Raw genomic sequence first — 21,370 nt, forward strand, 5'->3', positions numbered from 1 at the left:
CACCAAAAAATTATATTTTGTTCTCATCAAAATATTTTCCCAGCAGCTATATGGGCAGCAGTGTTTTTTTGGGAGGGCAGTAACTTAAAATTATTTAAATCACTAAACCAGGTTTAACTGTGCAAAGGAGTAGAGTCCAAGCAAGAGATCATGTTATGTGGCATTCACAAATTTATCTCACATTAATATTAAAATGTGTGGATGATTTAACATGCACCATGTTTACATGACCACAGGAGGGCATTAGCTATTGTGTCCTAACCTCAAGTGTGTATTTACTAGTATGCAACAATATCATCCTCATAGTATAAAGTCATTAGTTACAATATTACAGAGTTGTGTAGTAATTCCTTTGTGATCAGTGTGTGGTGTGGCAGTTCCACAAGCAAGACTCTAAAAAGTGAGTTTATAGCTGTCAGCTATAAACACTGGGTGGCATGTGATTATTGTTTTTTTCTGCAAACCACAATTATTCCCCCTTTCAAACTGAATTAATAAAATGCAGCCTGGGTGTAACCCTGCTCACTATCGGGGCGTAAAGTTGCCTGGCTGATGAGAGACTTGTGCACGTTAAGCCCATTGTTCCTCTGTGACAGGGTGTTTTGGCTTCAAACGAGCCACACATTCAGCAGATAACAGCAGTCACAGCTCACTGAGCACAGAGGGAAACCTGATCAGACAAAAGAAGGAGGTGGAGGAGGGGGTCATGACAGGTCGTGGGTGGAGCAGAGGTGTAAACAGAAAATAGGTCTTCAGGTACAGTAAATGTAAATCTTACAAAACACCAGGCCATGAGGATGGATGATACTTCAGTATTCACATACACTTCCACACACACAAACATATGCACCTATATGATGAATGACTTTATATTGACTATTATGGGTAAGGCCTGCATAGATACTCCAAAGTCTGACAGCCGATAATCGGAACTACAGGTATCCTAGGTGCATTTCTCCATGCAGAGAAAAAGAAAACATTATGAGAGTTTTCATTTCCATGACCATTTCAGACACCTTGTATGTCTATGTGTGTAAAGAGTGATCAGCCAGTATTGAAGAACTCCACCTTTGCAGACAGAGGGGCCTCACTGCAGCCTGACATAGCAAGCATGGAGGATCACTTACACTCAGGACTTTCCCAGACCGTCTGTGGCTGCGAGGGAATATTTTGGATATGAAACAATAGTGCACGTGATGGAAAGGTTTTTAGGAATACTATACTTTTTTATTGCTGCAGTTTCAGGGGTTTTATACACACCATGATAAGTCACATGAAACACAATGAGATAAATGTTAATGTACTTGGACAACAAAGAGCGTTTAGTTCTGGTTGTCTGCTTCTGTCTCTCCACAGGTGCAAGCAGGGTCCATATAAAGGTCTCCAAAAGCATCAAGAATTACACACACTACAAACAGCACAACAGTAGTACAATCTGAAGAGAAGATCGATCAGCATCTAACTTGCTGTGTTGACTGACTGTCACTCCCACCGCCAACAGGAGTCCTGAGCTTGTAATTTGTATGAAACATGTTGTGGCCACAACATAATGACAGCTGAGGTGATCTCACATTTGGCATCACTTTGCAGTTATTCTGGCTGTGGTTTATATGTTTCAAGTAATAATAAAATAAATAAAAGAAATGTGTTCAACTGCATGCATAAGTCTGTGATGGCTTGGACCTCACTTTAAAAAAAGAAAAAGGATCAGTTGACCAGTGTTAGCCTTGACAGTCACCCAACTACTTAGCAGAGTCTTGGCACTGAAGCAGTGTTACAACATTAGCCTTGGGCCAATGGTGCTTTCAATTATGCCAAAATGTAGAAAGACAGTGGGTGACCTAAGAGGCTTGGAACAAAAGACAAAATGCCTCTCTGACTTTCTTTAAGAAAGTCCATCCCCAACTCTATCCATCACTTTAATCAAGCAGATGCCCGAGTGTCTCTGGAGGAGCTGCATGCTCTTAATAAGATCTTCCTGGCAAATGAAAAGAGCTAGTAAAGTGTCTCAGTGTGAGCAGGGAGGAGGGCAGGGGTGGCTAGGCAGGACACATTTGCCCAGTGCATCACCAATTAAAAACTAAGTAGCTCCCACATGTGCTGTGTGTGCTCCTAATGGGAAACACTTAAACCAGCAGAGAGGGGAAAAGACTTGATGGAACAAAGGAATGTTTTGGCAGAGCACCACTTGTTGTTCATTAGCTTAGCATGCAACAGACACTTGGCCAGTTTTTTTAAACACTTTGTTGGATCACAGTACACGTTGGGTTTTAATTGACCTTCCTACAGCTGGAATGTACAACTTTTATAAAGCCAAAGGGTAAGGACATACAGTTGGAGACAACATTGTTATAATTGTCTCCTGGCATAGACCCTGGTCTTTAGTCAGTTCTTTGTGCAGGCCAGACAATAATGTTTACTTCTCTTGGAGATGAGAGACGTTGCTTCAGATCATTGTCATGTTGGAAGAGAAATCGATGACCAAGACCCAGTTTCATTGTTGACCTCTTTAGGTCTTCAATACATTTTTTTTGGTGATTCCTTTCACCCTGACAAGATTCACAGCCCAAGACGCACTAAATCGTCCCCACAGCATTATACTGCCAGCAACATGTTTGACTGTGGGAACCGTGTCCTTTGGGTTATACGCTTCTCCTTTCTTTCTCCAAATGAAGGCAAACTCTCTCTGACCAAAGAGCTCTAGGTTTGTTTCATCTAGGTTGTCCCCAGCATACTTCAGTCTGGCTTGGAGGTGTCTTTTCTGCAGAAGTGGAGTCTTTCTTGGTCTGTGCAGGACTCTAGTGACGGTCTTCTCTGCCACTTTAGTTCCAACATTGGAACATGTTTTTTCTCTAACTTCAATTGCCATAATATTAGTGGTGCAAGAAATACAATACTACTATCATTAAGGCTTCTAGGTGATGAAATTCTACTCATCTGATTACAAACAGCCACTCCCACACCCAGGATTAACTTGAAATCTATATAAGGCCTGCTGTCATAAACAGATTAAAGCTTGTTTTCTGTCCCCTCTCTCACCCCCACACAGAGGATCAATGGCTGCATATTGTCAGATTGACCATTTCCTTAACTTTACCTATGCCCCAGCTGCTTGTGCAGACAACAGAGTCATTCAATACGACATTCTGTCAGCTGGCAGGAATGTTGAATACACAACTAAAATGACATCTGGTCACATCAATAAGACAGAAATCCATCCACATTTGTGAAAGTTCATCTCTCTGCCTGTCACCAAACTACAAGTGAAGCATTGCTTCAGGAAAATATCTATAAAGTGCAAGATAGGAATTGCTGAAGTAAATCTAGTGCAAGCAAGTTTCTTTATGGGCTCTGATTACAGTCTTACAGAACAAGTAATATTAACCTATAGTGAAAAGTAGCTTGCAGACGCCTTTGGCTTTTTCAGTCTGTCACATAACCTTCTCCTTATACATTATCTGTTTCTCATGAGGGTTAAGCTCTGATTCACATGACTTACGTACTAGAACTGTACGAGTGTATTGTAAAGCAAAGGCACATACATTTATTCAGGGATCACAATAACTCGGATGTGCTACAAATCATGTTTCCAGCACAAATTACATTCTAATCTCTAATTAAAGAGGTTTATTATTTAGATATGCAGTATAATTTCTACAGAGAAGCACTGCAGATGGAGGTATCGGGAAAAGCCTTGGGCCAAGTTTCACCATTAATTGCAATGGCCTGAGGATGTCAGGATATAATGCTGGAATAATGCAGCAAAAAACATCCCGGGGGCAGGTCCAGGCTGCGGATCTAAAACACTGACCAGATATAAAAGCCCCCTGTTCACCTCCTACCTTTCTCAGTCCAACTGTACCATTTTAGAAAGCTAATTAAACTAGAGTTAATGTATCACTGAGAAATAAAATGGGAGAGAATATTGGAGAACAGAGCAGTTCAGCGTTATTTATACAGCACTGTGTTTGGAAGCGTTTATACGGTATAGTACGGTGGTTTTGTATTGCCTTTGAAGATCCCTGAAGTCCATGCAGGCTGTTTTAACCAAAGGATTCATCCCCAGCATGTTGTCAAAAGGTTGGAATCATATTTCCGTTGGATATTCTCTTTGTATACATACGTCCAACTGTACCATGTTCAAACATGCTGTTCTGACTAACACATCAGTTCATGAATTTCTTGTGGCTAAAGATCTTCAGTGTTTCCCAGTGTTTCTAAGTATCTGTTACTCAATGTGGTGATGGGAGGGAAGGGGGTGGGAGGTGGGGTATTGCTGATGTTTAACCAGGGGGTGGAGATGGTGAAGTAGACCGGCTTCTTTGAACAAAGTAGCCTATCTTAAGCCTATCTTACTGAAACAGATGTTATGACGGTGGCCTTCAAGAAACTGGGCAGTGAGTGTGTTTGTGTGTGCAGGCGTACCTGGGAGGGGGTGAGTGTGCATAAGTGTGCGTAGCATCAGGTGATAGATTGCACAGTAACATTTTTAACCAACAGATACTGCTGTTCAGACCAGGGTGTACTCCGCCTCTCACTCGTAGATAGCTGGGACAGGCTCCAGCCCAGAGGAAACATGCTTTAAGAAAGAAAAGCAGGAAAGTAACTAAAACACTCCACTCCTCCAGATCCTTCTTTAAACTTTTGACAGCCTTTATCTGTGTTTACGTCAGCCCTATAGCCTGATTGCATCAATCAGATTAATCAGATTATGTTGTTTTCCCCACTCTGCAATAATGTGATCATGTATTGTTACTAGCTGAATATTGGACAAATGTTCCAATCAGTAATCTAAGGTTGAATTGAGGACAATCTCAGCAGAGCCACCTAGAAGGAAAACATTCCACTTGGTGAATAACAAAATTTATGAGAATAAACTGCAAAATGTATGTGTGCTGGAGCTATAAACTAGTTCCACTGAGCTTTAAATGAATTTCCCCACTGTAGGAATCTGCTGTAAAGACGCCAGCAGAGAGGTTATAATTCTGCATCTTGCTGCAGTGACGCTGCTTCCCATGAGGATCATCAGAGTGTCATTCTATTCTGTGATGCCACTGCAGGTAACGTCCTGACAGATGGTCCTCGCAGCATGACGAGAAAGTTAAAGAAAGTGTCCAGGATGTGGAGATGATATTACTGACTACAGACAGGAGTGTGCTTCAAATCTTCTGTGAAGTTAGATAAATAAAGTAATTCTCAATGTCACCAGTGACTAAGGCAGAGATCTAAGCAGACAGGAGGTCCAATAAGTAAATAAACAGTTATTCATACACAGGATGGAAATCTGATGGCTTTAATTGCTTCTTTATCAGTCTGTAACACCCAGGCGCTGTATGCCTTGTGTGTGTGTGTGTGTATCTCTGTCATTCTATCTCCCTGTGCCTCTGTGTACTGTAGGCTATATTTGCCAGTATGAGCCTTTGAGGCTGGGAGCTGAGAGTTGGGCCTGTTGTGGGGAGATAACCAGCAGAGGAAGATGGCAGATAGTTGAGTCTGAAATCTCTTTACTGCAGAAGTCACTGCAGAGCGGCATCGACCCTATACTAAGTATGCCCTCTTACAAGAACATACACTGGATTGGGGAAGGAGAAGCAATCCCTACAACGCTTTAATCTGTGTTTAGGACTTAAATGAGGAGACATTATGCACAGATTCAAAAGTGAGATTTGGCTGGTGAAAAGAAAAGGAGTGCAACTTTCTGTATTTTCTGCTGGTAGAAACTTTGAACCACTTACTAAAGCAGAATCTCTGCACACCACAGGCTTAAGAGCCTACCTACGTGCATGCATATGTAAAGAAAAAGGCTTCAATCTGAGTATGTTTAGTTGTGGTTTTAGTGCTCAGTGGTCCAGAACTGCAGCTCTGTGCTGAGGATGCCTGACTGGAGCTGTAGCTGTAAAGTGGAATTGCTGGTTTAAAAATAAAGGGAACTCTAAACCCAATGGAATGTTATATATGACTCACTACCCAAAAAGGAAGGACTGTCATGGTTTTATGATGAGCACCTTTATTTAAGTAAATGGTACTAACTGGACATGTTGAAATAAATAACAAAGTGCCACCTTGGATAGTGGCTCCGCCCACTTCATCCAGGAGTGCATCTCCCTGTCATTGGTTCCCTCTTTGGTGCTAGCAGTATTGAGAAATAATTATGAGACCTGTGCTCCTCATAATAATCAAAGTAAAAAAAGGAGCCCAAGTTATTAACTTAAGCATGGGCCCTACAGTTTTGGCAGCTCGTGGTGGAATCACAGATGGGCAATGCACTTCCACCTCTGTCTATTGTATAAAAGTGTCACCAAAGACATCATCTTGGACTCAGAGTCTGCAGAGGTTTGAGAGTTTAAGCTGCATGGTTACTGTGCCCAAACTTTTTTGCAATTTTCTTCAATGCGCAGCTCGGCTAATAAATGTAAAAACTAAACTAGACAAGTCACAAATCATGACAATGCATGCTTTTGCCAGAAAAAAGGACACTGAATGAGGTAAGAGGCATTGCCCTCTAATGCCCCATGGTGGAGCCAACACTGCATACACCACCCACTACCACCTTTCACCTATCAGGGTTTCCCGCAGAAAATCGGACAGTCAAGGTGGCGAAGGTAGAGAGGCTGTGACCATCTACAGCAGACGGAGCTGGAAGACCAACAGCAGACTCTACTTCCTGAGGAAGCTGAGGTCCTTCAACGTGTGCAGCAAGATGCTGTTGTTACCAGTCTGTTGTTGCCAGCAATCTGATCAGGAAGGCTGCCTCTGTCATTGGCTGCAGACAGGAGACTTTTGAAGCAGTGGTGTAGAGGAGGACACTGAACAAACTGTTATCTATCATCGATAACCCCGATCCCCCTCTCCACCCTGTACTGGACAGACAGACTATTCTGTTGTTTGTTAGCAGCAGGAATTAAATGTACATTACAAAACAATAAAGCTGCATCTCTGCAAGAACATATTTAACCAACATATATTATTCTATGCATGCATGAAAGCGGCAGACATTTTTTTTTCCAGCAAGACGTAGTCAAGGCGGGGGGCGTTTGTTGTCAAGGCAGCTGCCCTAACTATCACATGCGGAAAACCCCTGCCATTTGCTTGCATTTTCCATAAAGAGCCCATGACAATATTGCCAGGTCCTCGTTCCACAGAATTATGCTTTTGGTAACCGCTCATGCTAGGAACATTCCACAAGACCTGCTGTTCTAGAGGTATGAGTTTACACCAGCATCCTGCCCACTCTAATTAGTCATGGAGAGGAAACCCACTGGAGATTCCATGGGGTTCCTGTCATAGCCAGCTGCCACATCAGGCTCCTGTGTCCAAACACTATGCAGCTGCCAGAGCTGAGAAATCACTGTACACACAAACACAGGCGTTTACTGCATTATTAGCAACTGGATTTCTGTGTTACACTTATTAGTTGCAACTTTCTCATACAAACAACTTTAGCCTGACACTTTGCATCCTTGTTACTGGAGCAGTGTAGCTGAGGTCTATTCTAGAAAAAAAAAAACTCTGAAGGCTAAAATATCAATCTTAGAAAATGATGATAGCAACATTAGCAAGTGGCTAATTCACCATAAAGTGTGTGACCCTCTATATTACCGCCTGTCATATGACTGTAACAGTCCTTATGCTGATGGTTCAGTCAAAACCGTGATATGCAGCACAGCACTAACTGCTGGTTTCCTCTGGTGCTGCCATCACATCTATGTGACAGAAAGAGAAAAATGATGTGTGTTTGTGTGCATCTGTGTAAGTGCACACAGAGCTCACTGAGAGCATGTGAATGCAGTCATGTTCTGCCCGGCCTGCTGAGCCTGCATGGGTGATGGATGACAATAATTATGTGGAACATCCACTTGCACGGTTTGTGATATAATAACGCGAGGCTGGAACCCATCACTCGCCCACAGCCACTGCCCTCAGTCTCACATCCATTACCAGTCTACAAGGGGTAGGGTCGTGGCCTTGGAGGCAGATCAGCTTTAAATATGCTTTAAAAAAACATCAGGCATTAGGAAAACATGTCAGCTGGCCAGGAGATGAGAATTTTATCTATTTATTTACAAAAATAAAAAAACTACAAAAATCTGCAATATAAAATATATGGTGTTTCTTTAGTTGATGCATTTCCTATATCCACACTTTAGCTGCTACTACTAGTTCCAGTACCCTGGTGAAAATAAAGCAGCATAGCTAGAGAATTTCTATAGGAACTTTTATTCAAGTTAAACATGTAGCAAGGCTCAATGCAATTTTATGCTGTATTTGACAAAACCTAAATAAAATCTGTGCTTGTCTAGAAGTGTAATATTATTTTAGCTCCAGTCACTATTTATTGATAACTTGATTGCCCATTGCTCTTGTTGCAGTTTCAGCACACTAGTTAGACAGTGGACAGGTCCTATTAGACTCCACAAAGGGCAGCAAACACGAATGCCTAGTTTACACTACTTGATCCATGGACAAAAGGACCACTTTCCTTGTATTTCATGGCACTTTATGTAATTTCAAAGTGCATTTTGAATGTTTTTTTACAGTTACACAATGAGAATAAAAGACTGACAATGAAAGAGTGAGACAAAGAGGAATTCAAAGCATAAAGTGGCAAGATGCAGCATGACAGAGGCAGATCTTTAAGAGTCTGTTGCAACTAGATGTCTGTCTGTTTTTCCTTAGACTAAATACACTCAACAAAAATATAAACGCAACACTTTTGTTTTTGCTCCCATGTTTCATGAGATGGACTTGAAGATCTAAACTTCATTCCAGATACACAATATTACCATTCCTCTCAAACATTGTTCACAAATCTGTCTAAATGTGTGATAGTGAGCACTTCTGCTTTGCTGAGATAATCCATCCCACCTCACAGGTGTGCCACATCAAGATGCTGATCTGACATCATGATTAGTGCACAGGTGTACCTCAAACTGCCCACAATAAAAGGCCACCCTGAAATGTGCATTTTGTTTCTGCTTTATTGGCGGTCTGGGGACTCAGAACCAGTCAGTATCTGGTGTGACCACCATTTGCCTCATGCAGTGCAACACATCTTCGCATAGAGTTTATCAGATTGTCTATTGTGGCCTGTGGAATGTTGGTCCACTCCTCTTCAATGGCTGTGCGAAGTTGCTGGATATTAGTGGGAACTGGTGCACGCTGTCGTATACGCCGGTCAAGCACATCCCAAACATGTTCAATGGGTGACATGTCCGGTGAGTATGCTGGCCATGCAAGAACTGGGACATTTTCAGCTTCCAAGAATTGTGTACAGATCCTTGCAACATGGGGCCATGCATTATCTTGCTGAAACATGAGGTGATGTTCATGGATGTATGGCACAACAATGGGCCTCAGGATCTCATCACGGTATCTCTGTGCATTCAAAATGCCATCAATAAAATGCACCTGTGTTCTTCGTCCATAACAGATGCCTGCCCATACCATGACCCCACCACCACCATGGGCCACTCGATCCACAACATTGACATCAGCAAAGCGCTCACCCACACGATGCCACACACGCTGTCTGCCATCTGCCCTGAACAATGTAAACCGAGATTCATCCGTGAAGAGAACACCTCTCCAACGTGCTAGACGCCATCGAATGTGAGCATTTGCCCACTCAAGTCTGTTATGGCGACGATCTGGAGTCAGGTTAAGACCCTGATGAGGACGACGAGCATGCAGTTGAGCTTCCCTGAGACGGTTTCTGACAGTTTGTGCAGAAATTGTTTGGTTATGCAAACCAATTGTTTCAGCAGCTGTCTGAGTGGCTGGTCTCAGACGATCTCGGAGGTGAACCTGCTGGATGTGGAGGTCCTGGGCTGGTGTGGTTACTCGTGGTCTGCGGTTGTGAGGCCGGTTGGATGTACTGCCATATTCTCTGAAACGCCTTTGGAGACGGCTTATGGTGGAGAAATGAACATTCAATGCACGAGCAACAGATCTGGTTGACATTCCTGCTGTCAGCATGACAATTGCACGCTCCCTCAATGCTTGTGGCATCTGTGGCATTTTGCTGTGAGACAAAACTGCACATTTCAGGGTGGCCTTTTATTGTGGGCAGTTTGAGGTACACCTGTGCACTAATCATGATGTCAGATCAGCATCTTGATGTGGCACACCTGTGAGGTGGGATGGATTATCTCAGCAAAGCAGAAGTGCTCACTATCACACATTTAGACAGATTTGTGAACAATGTTTGAGAGGAATGGTAATATTGTGCATCTGGAATGAAGTTTAGATCTTCAAGTCCATCTCATGAAACATGGGAGCAAAAACAAAAGTGTTGCGTTTATATTTTTGTTGAGTGTATTTGCCAGGTGTCAGACAGCACAATGATTCTGTTGTCATCTCCATCCTTGAAATATATCATAACAATGCTGCAAACCTCCATATCATCCATCCAATATGCGCAATTAAAAGGACATTGGTAGAAATCTTGTTGAAGAATTTCCATATTTTCCTCCTTTAGGGATGACCCATATAATACACAAAGCGTTATTTGTTGTTTAGGTCTGGCACACCCTGCACTATCCACAGTGTCTTAACACTTGACACTGGGCGTGTGGCCTCTAGGAGGGAAACATTAATGTTTACCGACAGCCTGACATTCAGAGGCAGATTTGGTCCAGCTGGCGCTAAACGAAGTGAAGAGGTGGCGCTAATTAAAACTAATGAGCTGCATGTGTTGTCTGATTGGCAGCTACAGCTACCGATATCATTAAACCTCTTTCACATTTTAACATTACATTGGATCAAATTAGTGAAGCTGTCAGCCCAGTGTATGCACAAACCATCCTTTTTGTTATTGTGTTGGATTTACCATTTCTGTCAATGGTACACTTGTACACCGCTGACATTAAAGGGTGATCTCACTGCTCAGACATTTCACCCTGCCTGCTCTGTCCAGGAGCAGCCTGCCCCACCTTGTCCTTGAAGAGCAAAGCTGTGGAAAGCTACAGGTTGGTATGCAGGTCTGTTCCTGCCAGACAGACAGGGCTTATTCTCGTCTCCTTTCTTACATAAAGATCCTAATTAGAGCTGGCAAACTTTGTGCCAAGGTGTCTTGATACCAGAGGCCTCATCAGGCTCCTCCATACTTCTCTGTACTACGTCATCAAATACTTTTACAGCAACCTCATTGACCTGACATAATGAGTAAGGGTCAGGTTGCACTTCTGTTACACTCAATAGCCTGGATGTCTTATGTCTACAGTCAACAACACATGGCATATTATACTGTGTTTAACAAATATAAGGTCAAAACAAGAGACCAGACTTTTCGCTTACAAATTAACTAAGAGGGGCGTAACAGCCAGGCCCTGCTAATCAAATCTTTGATGAATTGATCATTAGGTGTGCAGACCTCTATAAAAGCAAGCGTTTTGGCAGTTTGCTGCTCTGCAACATTTGGGGTGAGGGTTTGCAATAGTGGTATCATTATTTATTTAACAAAAATAATGATGATTTACCAGCTGGCAGAAGCACCTTTATCAGGCTGATTTTCTGTGAAGCCATCATTAAACAGAATTTTTCGCCCACTCTCCCACAAAGTTCATGTGTTTCTTTGAGGTTTTTGGCCATTCACTGTCAAGGTCCCACCACAGCATTTCAGCCAGGCTGAGGTCTGAGCCATTGCAAAAACTTATTTTTCGTTCTTGTATGACCCAGGTTCAACCAAGCTTTAACTGTCAGATGGACAGATGGACTCATATTAGACTCTACTCTAATACTTTGGCTAACAGTCCACTCAATGACTGCAAGGTGCCCCAGACATGAGAAACCTTTGTGCTGATGGGATCTTTAGGTCAAATGTGGTAAAATTGTAGGAAATTATTGCCACTTCTAACGGTTTGTCCAGATGCAGAGAGCAGAGGCTTTCCACTGTCAACAAGCCTGAATATGCTGCCATGAACTTTAATATTTCAACACCTTTAACATCATTTTATGACCTAAGGACTGGTGATTTTCTATTTTATAGAAATAAATATTGATATAAACCTGTGTACTTTCTTCTTCATATGACTGTATTTTTAATAACAGAGTATCATAAGAGTGACTGAAACATTCCATGGTATTATGTCTCGTTTTAGGAAAACAAAGCACACAATGACAGTTAGTTTTAAGGCTGAAGCAGGCTATGTGTGTTAAATGTGATGGATGCCCTTTTCTGGGTAAATATTTTTCTGCATCTCTTCTATTCAACACTTGATAACCAAGATATTTGAAACAACCGACTTCTGACTGTGTTTCTAGAAGGATTCTTCTACAAATGAAAATAGGTAAGCACCTGTGACCTGTGCTTGTGCCTGTGTCATCCATGATGCCAGTGTAGGCAAACAAACTGTTGATCACTCATCGTAACATGATAACATCTGTGCGCAAACAGGCCTGATTAGAAGTCTCTTTCCCCTGAAGTGTTTTATACCTGTGCAGTAAACAGTTTGTACATAATTAGCCTTTAATAGCATAAAAAGTAATGAGGAGTGAGGAGACACACAGCTGTCTGTAGATCATTATTTTAAAAAGCATGTTTATACATTTATAGAAGAGCAGCTGGCATTGAAAAGCCGGAGCATGTATTTTTTTTGCATGATGCATGGTAACAACCTGTGTTTGATGCTGACAGTTGCACTTTCAATGACACCAACAAGGCTGGTTCCCATCTATGAAAGGTCACCAAAAAAATCACTAAAACGTTTTGTTTCATTGTGCCTTGTTCCTTTGTTTTATAATGCTCTTACTCTGCATTTAGTTATGTTCAGGCATTAAAAATACTCATGCATCATCAATATAACATGGTTTGGGTCTTGATTGCCATGGCAACAACTCCTGTCTAGTCTGCAATATGATTTTCTGCCTAAAAAAATTAGTGATTGACACAATATCTAATGCTGCGAAAGCACTTCTTCTCTCCATTGATGTCAACCACCTTGTTAAAAGTGATAAAGTGGAGCCTTTGGTTTCTTCATGCTTCTAGATACTACAGTCTGTAGTAATACTTTAGAGATAACTCTGAAATTTAAGCGCCTTGAGGAAACTGCTGTAGTTTCTGTTTGTGCCTGTGAGTCAGTGACAGAAACCAATTCACCTGCCTGCTACTGGCAGTGCTCACTTAGGAATGCTAATAGCACAGAAGTATGCCGTTTTCTCAATAACATCATAGAAACTCCCAAATTTAAAGCAGTATCTGGGGAGGAAAACACCCTCCTGGCACTGAGAAACACAGAGGTATCCCAATGACCTGAGCGTCCATTCACCTCTGTGGCATGGGTCGTGAGAGAGCCGCAGATTCCAGGAGGGATTTGAGAGCTGGTCTTTCTAAAGTTTCATAATATATTGTCAGTGTGTGAACATGAGGCGCTGCTGTATTATGCTGAGCATTTCTGTAATCCCATATGTAACGTAATAGCCTGTACTTAGGCAGAAAAACAAAAGCACAAAGAAGGCCAGAGCTTAAAAACACTGCATTGGATTCCGTCACATTTATGTGTAGCATTCAGCGCTGTCTGATGCCTGACTGAAAGGTATTCCACGCACACAGAATGAGAAAGCTGACGACAGGAATCTAGTCACAAACACAACAAAACAAGTCGTGTAATATGATGATGGGCTCAAAAATTGGAAGACTTCCAAACAACAAATGAAGACAAAAAAATGTATTAAAGATGAATAAATGATATTTATATTGCTCTGTGAGGGACGTCGCTGCTCCATCTGTCTCGCCACATTCTCAGTAACAGTATGTGAAAGCATGCACAGGATGGAGTGAAAGTGGCAGCTATGGCTGTTAGGTCACGTCTTCTCCCAGAAACAGGTGTGTAAAGGCAACACATGACCTAAACACTGCCAGAGCCCCCCCTCAGTGGGGGGGAGGGGGGTCAGGTCAGGAGTCCTCGCCCTACTAGCCGCCCCTCTAACTCGCAGCACTTGCAGGGCCACAGGTCACTTGCACTGCTCTGTGCTGTCATTGTAATACTGCTGCTGTAACAACCACCAGCTCCACACAGCTTAGACTGCTTAACTCCAACCCAGAGATTTCACACCATGTTGAGAGTCTTTTAGCATTTGACATTGTGGCACAGTGTTAAGAAATACAACACAATTCATCTTAGCAAGAGAACCTTAAAAAAACAACCACAAACTGTCTGACAAATGCATGATGTGTGATATGCAGTTTCATTGAAAACAAATCTGAAGTCTAAAATCAAGACATGTCATCAAAACCACTGTATTTTACATGCCTCAATTACTACATTTGTCCTAAAACTAACCATTTACACTAACAAAACAAAACAAAACAAAAAATTATGTTTTCTTCAAAGCAACTAGCAAGCCATGAATGACCCACCTGCACCCCTCAATCAGGGAATTCTTTTCTGCTAACACCTGTAGGCACACAGAAAAACTGTTGTAGAATCTGAGAGCAGTTTATTCTGATTTCTGCAACATCAATTATCAAAGGAATCCCTCTTTCTTTCTATAAATGTGATGTACTGCATAATGCTTGTAGCCATGTTTCTATAGAGGTCTTTAATGATGCAGTGAAAACTTAGCCGACACTGAATAAAAATATGACAGGAGAGAAAAACAGCCAAACACAGCTTGGGGTTCTACTTCTACTAGTTAATAAAAAAAGCTTTAACACATGGTTAATAATCTCCATCACTGAAGATGCACACTGTGGGCCGTCTTTCTTGAATTCTTGTGATTAAGCATCACATTTAAACAAAGGAAAATTCTCAGCACCAGATGTGGTTTTTCTATGATGAAGCATGATAACTCACAGAACACAAACAGCCATGCTACAGTCCTCTGGACCAGGTAAGGCACTGTAATATGTACGGATTTTATTTTAATTTGAATTAATTTTACATAACAGGTTAATGATGTCAAGGGACCAATAGAGACTTAAGCTCCTCACACCTCTGTTCTTGCTAATAGCTGTAAAATATTAAAAAAGTGTGTTAAACATGTCATGGATCTAGAGCTGATCCAAACTATGAGACCTGCAGAAACACCTTCCTGTTTTCATTGACTTTCTCTTCCTCCTTCTGGGGAATCCCCAGTCACTCCCAGGCCAAATGGAAGATATAATCCCTGGGGCCTCCACCCAGATGCCTGTGCCTGGTAGACCTCTAAAGGGAGACACCCTGAAGGCATCCTCATCATGTGCCTGAACCACGTAAACTGGCTCCTCACATATTGACATTTCATGAAGAGACACACTTCAGTGTCTTAAAAATAGACCAGAGCTCTGCCTCTTATGTACCAGCAGGATCACTGCCATCACTGCCAGGAAGGGACAGGAAGCTGACCAGCACAAGTTCATCATCTAAATCCTCATTATGTGCTCTACAGCTGCAACAATTTTCTTTGGGAGTAAACCCAGGAACTTTTTCGAGACATTTTCCAGTGGTTTGTCTATAAAATGTCACAATACATTAATTCATTAATTCATTAATTAATTAATTGCAGCACAAAGATGTCCCACCTCTACATCCAAAAAAAGCACCAGCTCAAGCTGCACACGGTGTCTATTTACTTTTGGTCAGATAGTAAATGGTTTGTACCCTTATTATGGCATTAGAGTGTGCACTTAAAGCCACTGTAAATCCATGTCTGTCTATGTTACAATGTCACTTTACAGCAGAAATGAACATGTTAACAGACAGGTACACAAACACATCACCTGTCACACATCAATTCACACTCCACTGCTTTGCCATGTTTTTGATTAACCAGGAGTTAGATGCTGCAACAGCCAGAGCTTCAGAAGCGACATCAGAAAGATGCATCTTTGAAATGAGTCGTAGTTAGCGTAGCTAGAGAAGCCATCCTTACAGTCTAAGCGCCTTAAGGCAAGGCATTTCTGAGGGGGAAAGGAGGACAGAAAAACTCTGGTACTTTAAACTCATGTTGATTCAGTGCCTATCAGTGAAAGCAGCAGTACCACTCGGGGCCATAACAAGCACAGGAGGCTGGGTTGGAGTGATGTGCGTTTGTCTCTTCTTGAGTGTCACCAACATCCAAAAGAGAAAAGTATATGATTATTTGTTTATTTATTTATTTGTGGCTGCAGAAAGACAGAAAAGCTCCCACGCCTGAGAAGTACCTCTCCACTCCGTGGCATTGTACAGGCTTCAAGCTCCTGCTGTCTCCAGCATCTCCCTCCCTTCATCCCCTTAAGCTCTCTCTGTCGGTTCACTTGATGACTAATGCTGCACTCTCATTACCCAGAGTCCTGCTGTCAACTCTGCCGCGTCTTCATCCTCTCCCTGTCTCTCTCATCTCTGCCCATTCTTTTATTGCTTTTGCTGTTTTGTATTTCCATTCTCGCTATAACCCATCAGTCTCTCTGAGTGGAGCATTGCAGAGGAGCTTTTTCTTTTTTTTTTCCAAACAGTGACAGGATTGAAAGGACTCATTTTGATATATGAGAGCTTTTATGATTAAAAGATAGGATGCATGCAGAGTGTACAATGCCTCTTAGATCATCCATAGAAACACACTGACAGAGGCTAAGGGTTTTTTTAACCAGCCCTTCATAAGACAACTATAGAAATATTAGTCTGATGAAAAGTCTGCAAAGATAACATCAGGCATGACATTTTATCTTTGGTTTTAGAGGGATTAACACTTGTGGGAAAGCTTTTGACATGATGAGATGTCTGGAGTAACTCCACTAGACAAAGCAGAAACAGACATACAGTGCAGCTGGATTAGTGTGTTTCGGAATATATGCGATTCAGATTCAGTTTTAAGTAAGTGATGGCCACAAGAAGCACCCTGACCTCATAGCTTTTGGTGTACAATCCAAATTTTGCATCATAATATTTTTTGTTATTGTACTACTTTCTAATTCTATCACTGTGCTTGGGTCGGTGGAGGCATAGAAGCTACGATCATGAGCTAAAAAGCATTTTCACAACAGCTGTTGGATAATTTTTTGTGTTATGACAACAATAACCCAACAAAAAAACATTAATATTCTATATAATCTAAGAAGACTGTTAGGCTTGAAGCATAGACTGTATATATATATATATATATAATGATGTTATCCAAAGGTTTCCGTTTGTCCTGTTTAAACAAATAGAGGCAAAGAGGTGGAGCAGGAGTCGCGTAAGCTTGTTCTGTAAGGCACCACCCTCTTGTCACTCAAACTGTTGGGGTCAGTCCCTAGAGGCTGCAGGGGGAACTACAGTTTGCAGACACTTGAGTATGGGCTTCATTTACCTGCCCTGAAGCTGCTGCTTGGTTTAAAGTCATTTCTTCAATTTGTATCTTAGACTGAAGTGCACGGTGACAGCAGCATCTCATACAGCACATTCACAGTCTCCATCTGCCTCAGCAGCAGCTTCTTTAGTTGTGCTCCTAGTTGCAATGAGTGTTTTTAAGCTGCATTCTCAACCAGTGACAAAGTAACACTTTACAATGGTACTGTAACAGCTCATTCTTTTGTTATGGGATTACAATAGAAGAAAAAAATACTGTGACACATTAGATTTTTTTCTAAAAATTCTTGTTTTTTTTTAGTTCTGAGTTCATATTACGTTACATTACATCTTTTTAAATCAGGTTTCTGATGCTCATTTCTAGTATATGAGATTTCTGAGATTTCCTTTCCTTTGATGTCTTCTTTCATATTTCAAACTTTTTTCAGTTTCTTTCAGATTTCCCTTTTCTGTTTTCTTTTTTTTGGCAGATTTCTAACTTACTTTGTCAAATTACTGATTTTCTTTTCTTACATTTCTTACCTTCTTTGACAGAATTCTGACTTTCTTTCTCAGGTCATCTACTTTTACCAGTTTTTTTGTTTGAGTTGGTAAAAAATCCCTCTGGATTCTGACTCTAAAACTCAGACTTGTGACTTTGTTGGCCTTCCTGTTTGTTGCAGCCGTACTGAGACTTTAATCCTTCTCCAAGTATCTACATCACCAACCTACTCAAATATGTACAAGAGTGCTAGTTAGCAGCTTATTGTGTATTTTATAGCCTTTGCATTAAGTATCAGACTGCTAGCAATGATTATCAGCCTGGCCCATCACTCCCTTTTAACAAGATCCTGAGTGGCTTTAGACAGAAAAGGCCTGTTTGTTTGGTGCAACAGGCTCTGGAGCCCCGGGCTGTGTTTACTGCTGACAATATCTACATGGCAGAGTAAGTATAATGGGCTCCTGAGTGACTTGGAAAAGGCTTCCAGAGAAACAGACCTTTTTTGTGTGCGGTTGCTTGTCTATCAATTAGAGTGTCGATTAAATAAATGTGTTTGGGCTCCATCTTGCCGCTGGCAAAGAACAGAGCTGTCGGGAGACGTACCTACAGGAGGTTCCTGGCCAAAATCACTTTCAACACATTCCTGCTCAATAAACACCATCACATAGAGATACAGGGCTGTGTTTGGGACTTCTAAAAGCCAAACCATAGACTGAACTGCTCCATCAAACAGGAAGTCTGTAGCCCAGAGCCATGTCTACTATAGCCACTTGGGAAATTGTTTTGCCCGAGATCCAATTACACAAAACGTGATTGTTTTTTTAAATAACATGCAAATAGAAGAGACAAAGCATTAATTATGTGAAATGATACTCATTTGAAATGCAAACAAAATAACTGAGGCCTCGATGGTGACTAATAGAGAAGCTTGCATCTTATTGTGACAGGCTTATGATGGGATATAAAAGGTAATGGCAGACTTTCAGAAACGTGCTTTTAAAGAGCTCTATTGAGACTTAACCAGCAGTGATTAGACTACATGCCAGGGGAGTCAAATTAGTAGTAGGAGATGCACTATTATATTATATGAGGTAACAGGTGTTCTGGAGCCTGCCTCACAGCAGCCTGCATCCGTCTAGCATGAATACTCCAGCTGAAGTTGGTAACTTGCTGTTGGTGTCCAGTGAAAATCTTCTTGTAACAGATAACAGAGGTGTAAGGCTGAGTGAGTGGTGGCAGACAGGCTGTGGGTATCTGTGTTAGTGGTTATTTATCTCTACAGAATAGGTGGGGAGAGAGGGCTCTGACAACTGCATGATTGGAAGCTGCCTATGTGGAACAAGTGGCGAACTCGGGAGAAATAAGGCAGACACACAAGTGTGAAAGGTGCAGTTCCCTCTGTGGCCTATGGGGGCTGGCTCTAACCATCCCTTATCTGAACCTGCTTTGTTCTGCAGGGTCACGGGTGGCTGGAGCCTATCCCAGCTATCTAGGAGTGAGAGGCGGGGTACACCCTGGACAGGTCACCAGTCCATCACAGGAGGGGACATACAGACAGACAACCATTCACACTCACACCTACGGGCAATTTAGACTGACAAATTAACCTAACAAGCACGTCTTTCGAATGTGGGAGGAAGCCGGAGTACCTGGAGAAAACCCATGCACAGGAACAGCACAGGAAGAACATGCAAACTCCACACAGAAAGGCCCCACAGTCCTCCATGTTAAAATGTCCAACAGCAGAAATAGATATTTACACCCTGGTACAAACACTGTGGGCTCTGTTGATAAGACAGCTTTATAAGGGTTGAATTTCTTTTTTTGTAAGTTTAATTATATACAATAGTAAAATCTTGTGGGCGTTGTCTAAAATAAATTATAAGTGCTGACTGAGATACAATGCTTCCTGACTCTGCAATTGACCCTTGTAACATATCTTTGCATGTAAAATAATCCTATTGCAATTCAGTTTAGTGACTAATGAGGATAAACCTTTTATAAAAACTTTAATAAACAGCAGACCCTGATTCTATCCTATGCCAAAAATGAATGTGGATGGAAGGACATGTTTAAAAAAAGTGTAGCCTATTTAAAATGTGTATTATTTAATGTACATGCACAACACATACACAATTACAAATAAGTTAGTTTTGAAAACAAAAATGGATCATGTGTTTAAATTCCAAAATAATACCAAGCGGAAAAAAGGGAAGAGCCTTGCTGAACCCTGGGTGGTGTCACTGGCATCTCAAATAAAATATGAATTTATTTTTCACCAGAAAATGTATCTCAGTAGTTGAATTGAGTGCGCTTGGGCTACAATCACACATGCAGAACTGCCTGGGGTGAAAGCTCTCTACCGTTGGTATAATAACCACCAAAGCCTGCATGCATTCACTGGACATTTTTCCTCCTATCTTCTTCTGCTGTTCTGCTGTTTTGTTATCTAGGTTGTTATTCTATGGAAAAAGCTAGTTTTTCCACAGCAGTGGAAAAAGCTACCTTTAAGGCACTGTGACTGTGACAACACTGTTAAACTAACCAAGCTGTGTTGAAGTAAATGGTTCAAACTGAACTCAAACAGCAGGAAAAAGTCAAGAAGACAGCTCAATATGTCGTCCGCACACAAGGACAAGCTCTAAAGCAAAGGCAGCGCAGGGTCACATGAACATGAAAACCTCTTCAGCTGTTACAGAGGTGAAGACAGGCGGTCAGGTCTTACCCTCTAAGACGGTGAGCTTGGCACTGGTGTTGATCTCTCCCACGCTGTTGGTTGCTGTGCATTCATAGATGGCTTCATCGCGGTGGGTCCTCAAAGGCTGGATACGAAGCACTGAGCCGGAGCCATCGTCAAACTCAATCACCTGGCCACAGGAAAGCAGAGCAAAGGATTTATTTTGTGAAATGTGTAACGAAATGTCAACACAACCACATTATTTTACATGTCTCTAAAAATTTGCATTAAATAAATTATTTGCTTTAACAATAATATATAAAGTACGACAACAACAAATCAAATCTGCAATTATAAACACAACTAGGAATTGAACCACCAATATGTCATTATGTGTAGCTGTCCCTCAAATTTAGAGGAAGTAAGTTCTTAGAGAGTTTGATCCTGTTGCTTAGAGTGACCTGAATCCTGACCCTCAGAGCAGCTGCAGGAAGACGTACATGATAATGAGCTTGAGTGGATAACAGGTATGTGAGAGGCTTTAGGAATGTTGTGTGGAGGTACAGACTCAGGGGTCATGTCTCTGGGCCCTACACTTCCGCTCTGCCGCAATGTGTGTGACCCAACAAGCCGACTGGCAGAAATCACATTCTTCCTCTAATGAAGGAGGGCTGCCCTCTCTTCCTGCCCTGGTAGGAGGTCTGTCCCACACAAAGGAAAGCCATCAGTTGGTGTAACATTTAGCCGATGGAGAAACGCTGTCACTCAGAATAACATGAGACTACTACAGCTATTCTACAGGAGCACGGGAACAGAGGGTATTTCACACTAATAGTCTGAACCTCTGCATGCAGAAAGCATGTGGACTATTGAGGACATGACAGCCAAATGTGTTCCTGCTGATAAATATGGCTGTGCGTTATTGATCAGAAGATGTATGAGAGTGTAAGACACCTCTCACCCTCAATG

At 41.8% G+C, this 21,370-nt stretch overlaps 1 protein-coding gene across 6 annotated transcripts in view; it reads right to left on the reverse strand.

Annotated features, from left to right (window-relative positions):
• ptprfa (protein tyrosine phosphatase receptor type Fa) overlaps window positions 1-21,370 on the reverse strand; it is a 165,787-nt gene that overhangs the window by 114,350 nt on the left and 30,067 nt on the right. For all 6 annotated transcript variants that reach the window (XM_028403182.1, XM_028403183.1, XM_028403184.1 and 3 more), the window contains exon 4: window positions 20,450-20,591. In XM_028403182.1, the coding sequence (XP_028258983.1) occupies window positions 20,450-20,591 (142 nt within the window). The remainder of the gene's footprint in view (window positions 1-20,449; window positions 20,592-21,370) is intronic.

This window comes from Parambassis ranga, chromosome 4 (assembly GCF_900634625.1).
Source record: "Parambassis ranga chromosome 4, fParRan2.1, whole genome shotgun sequence".
Classification (NCBI taxonomy): domain Eukaryota; kingdom Metazoa; phylum Chordata; class Actinopteri; family Ambassidae; genus Parambassis; species Parambassis ranga.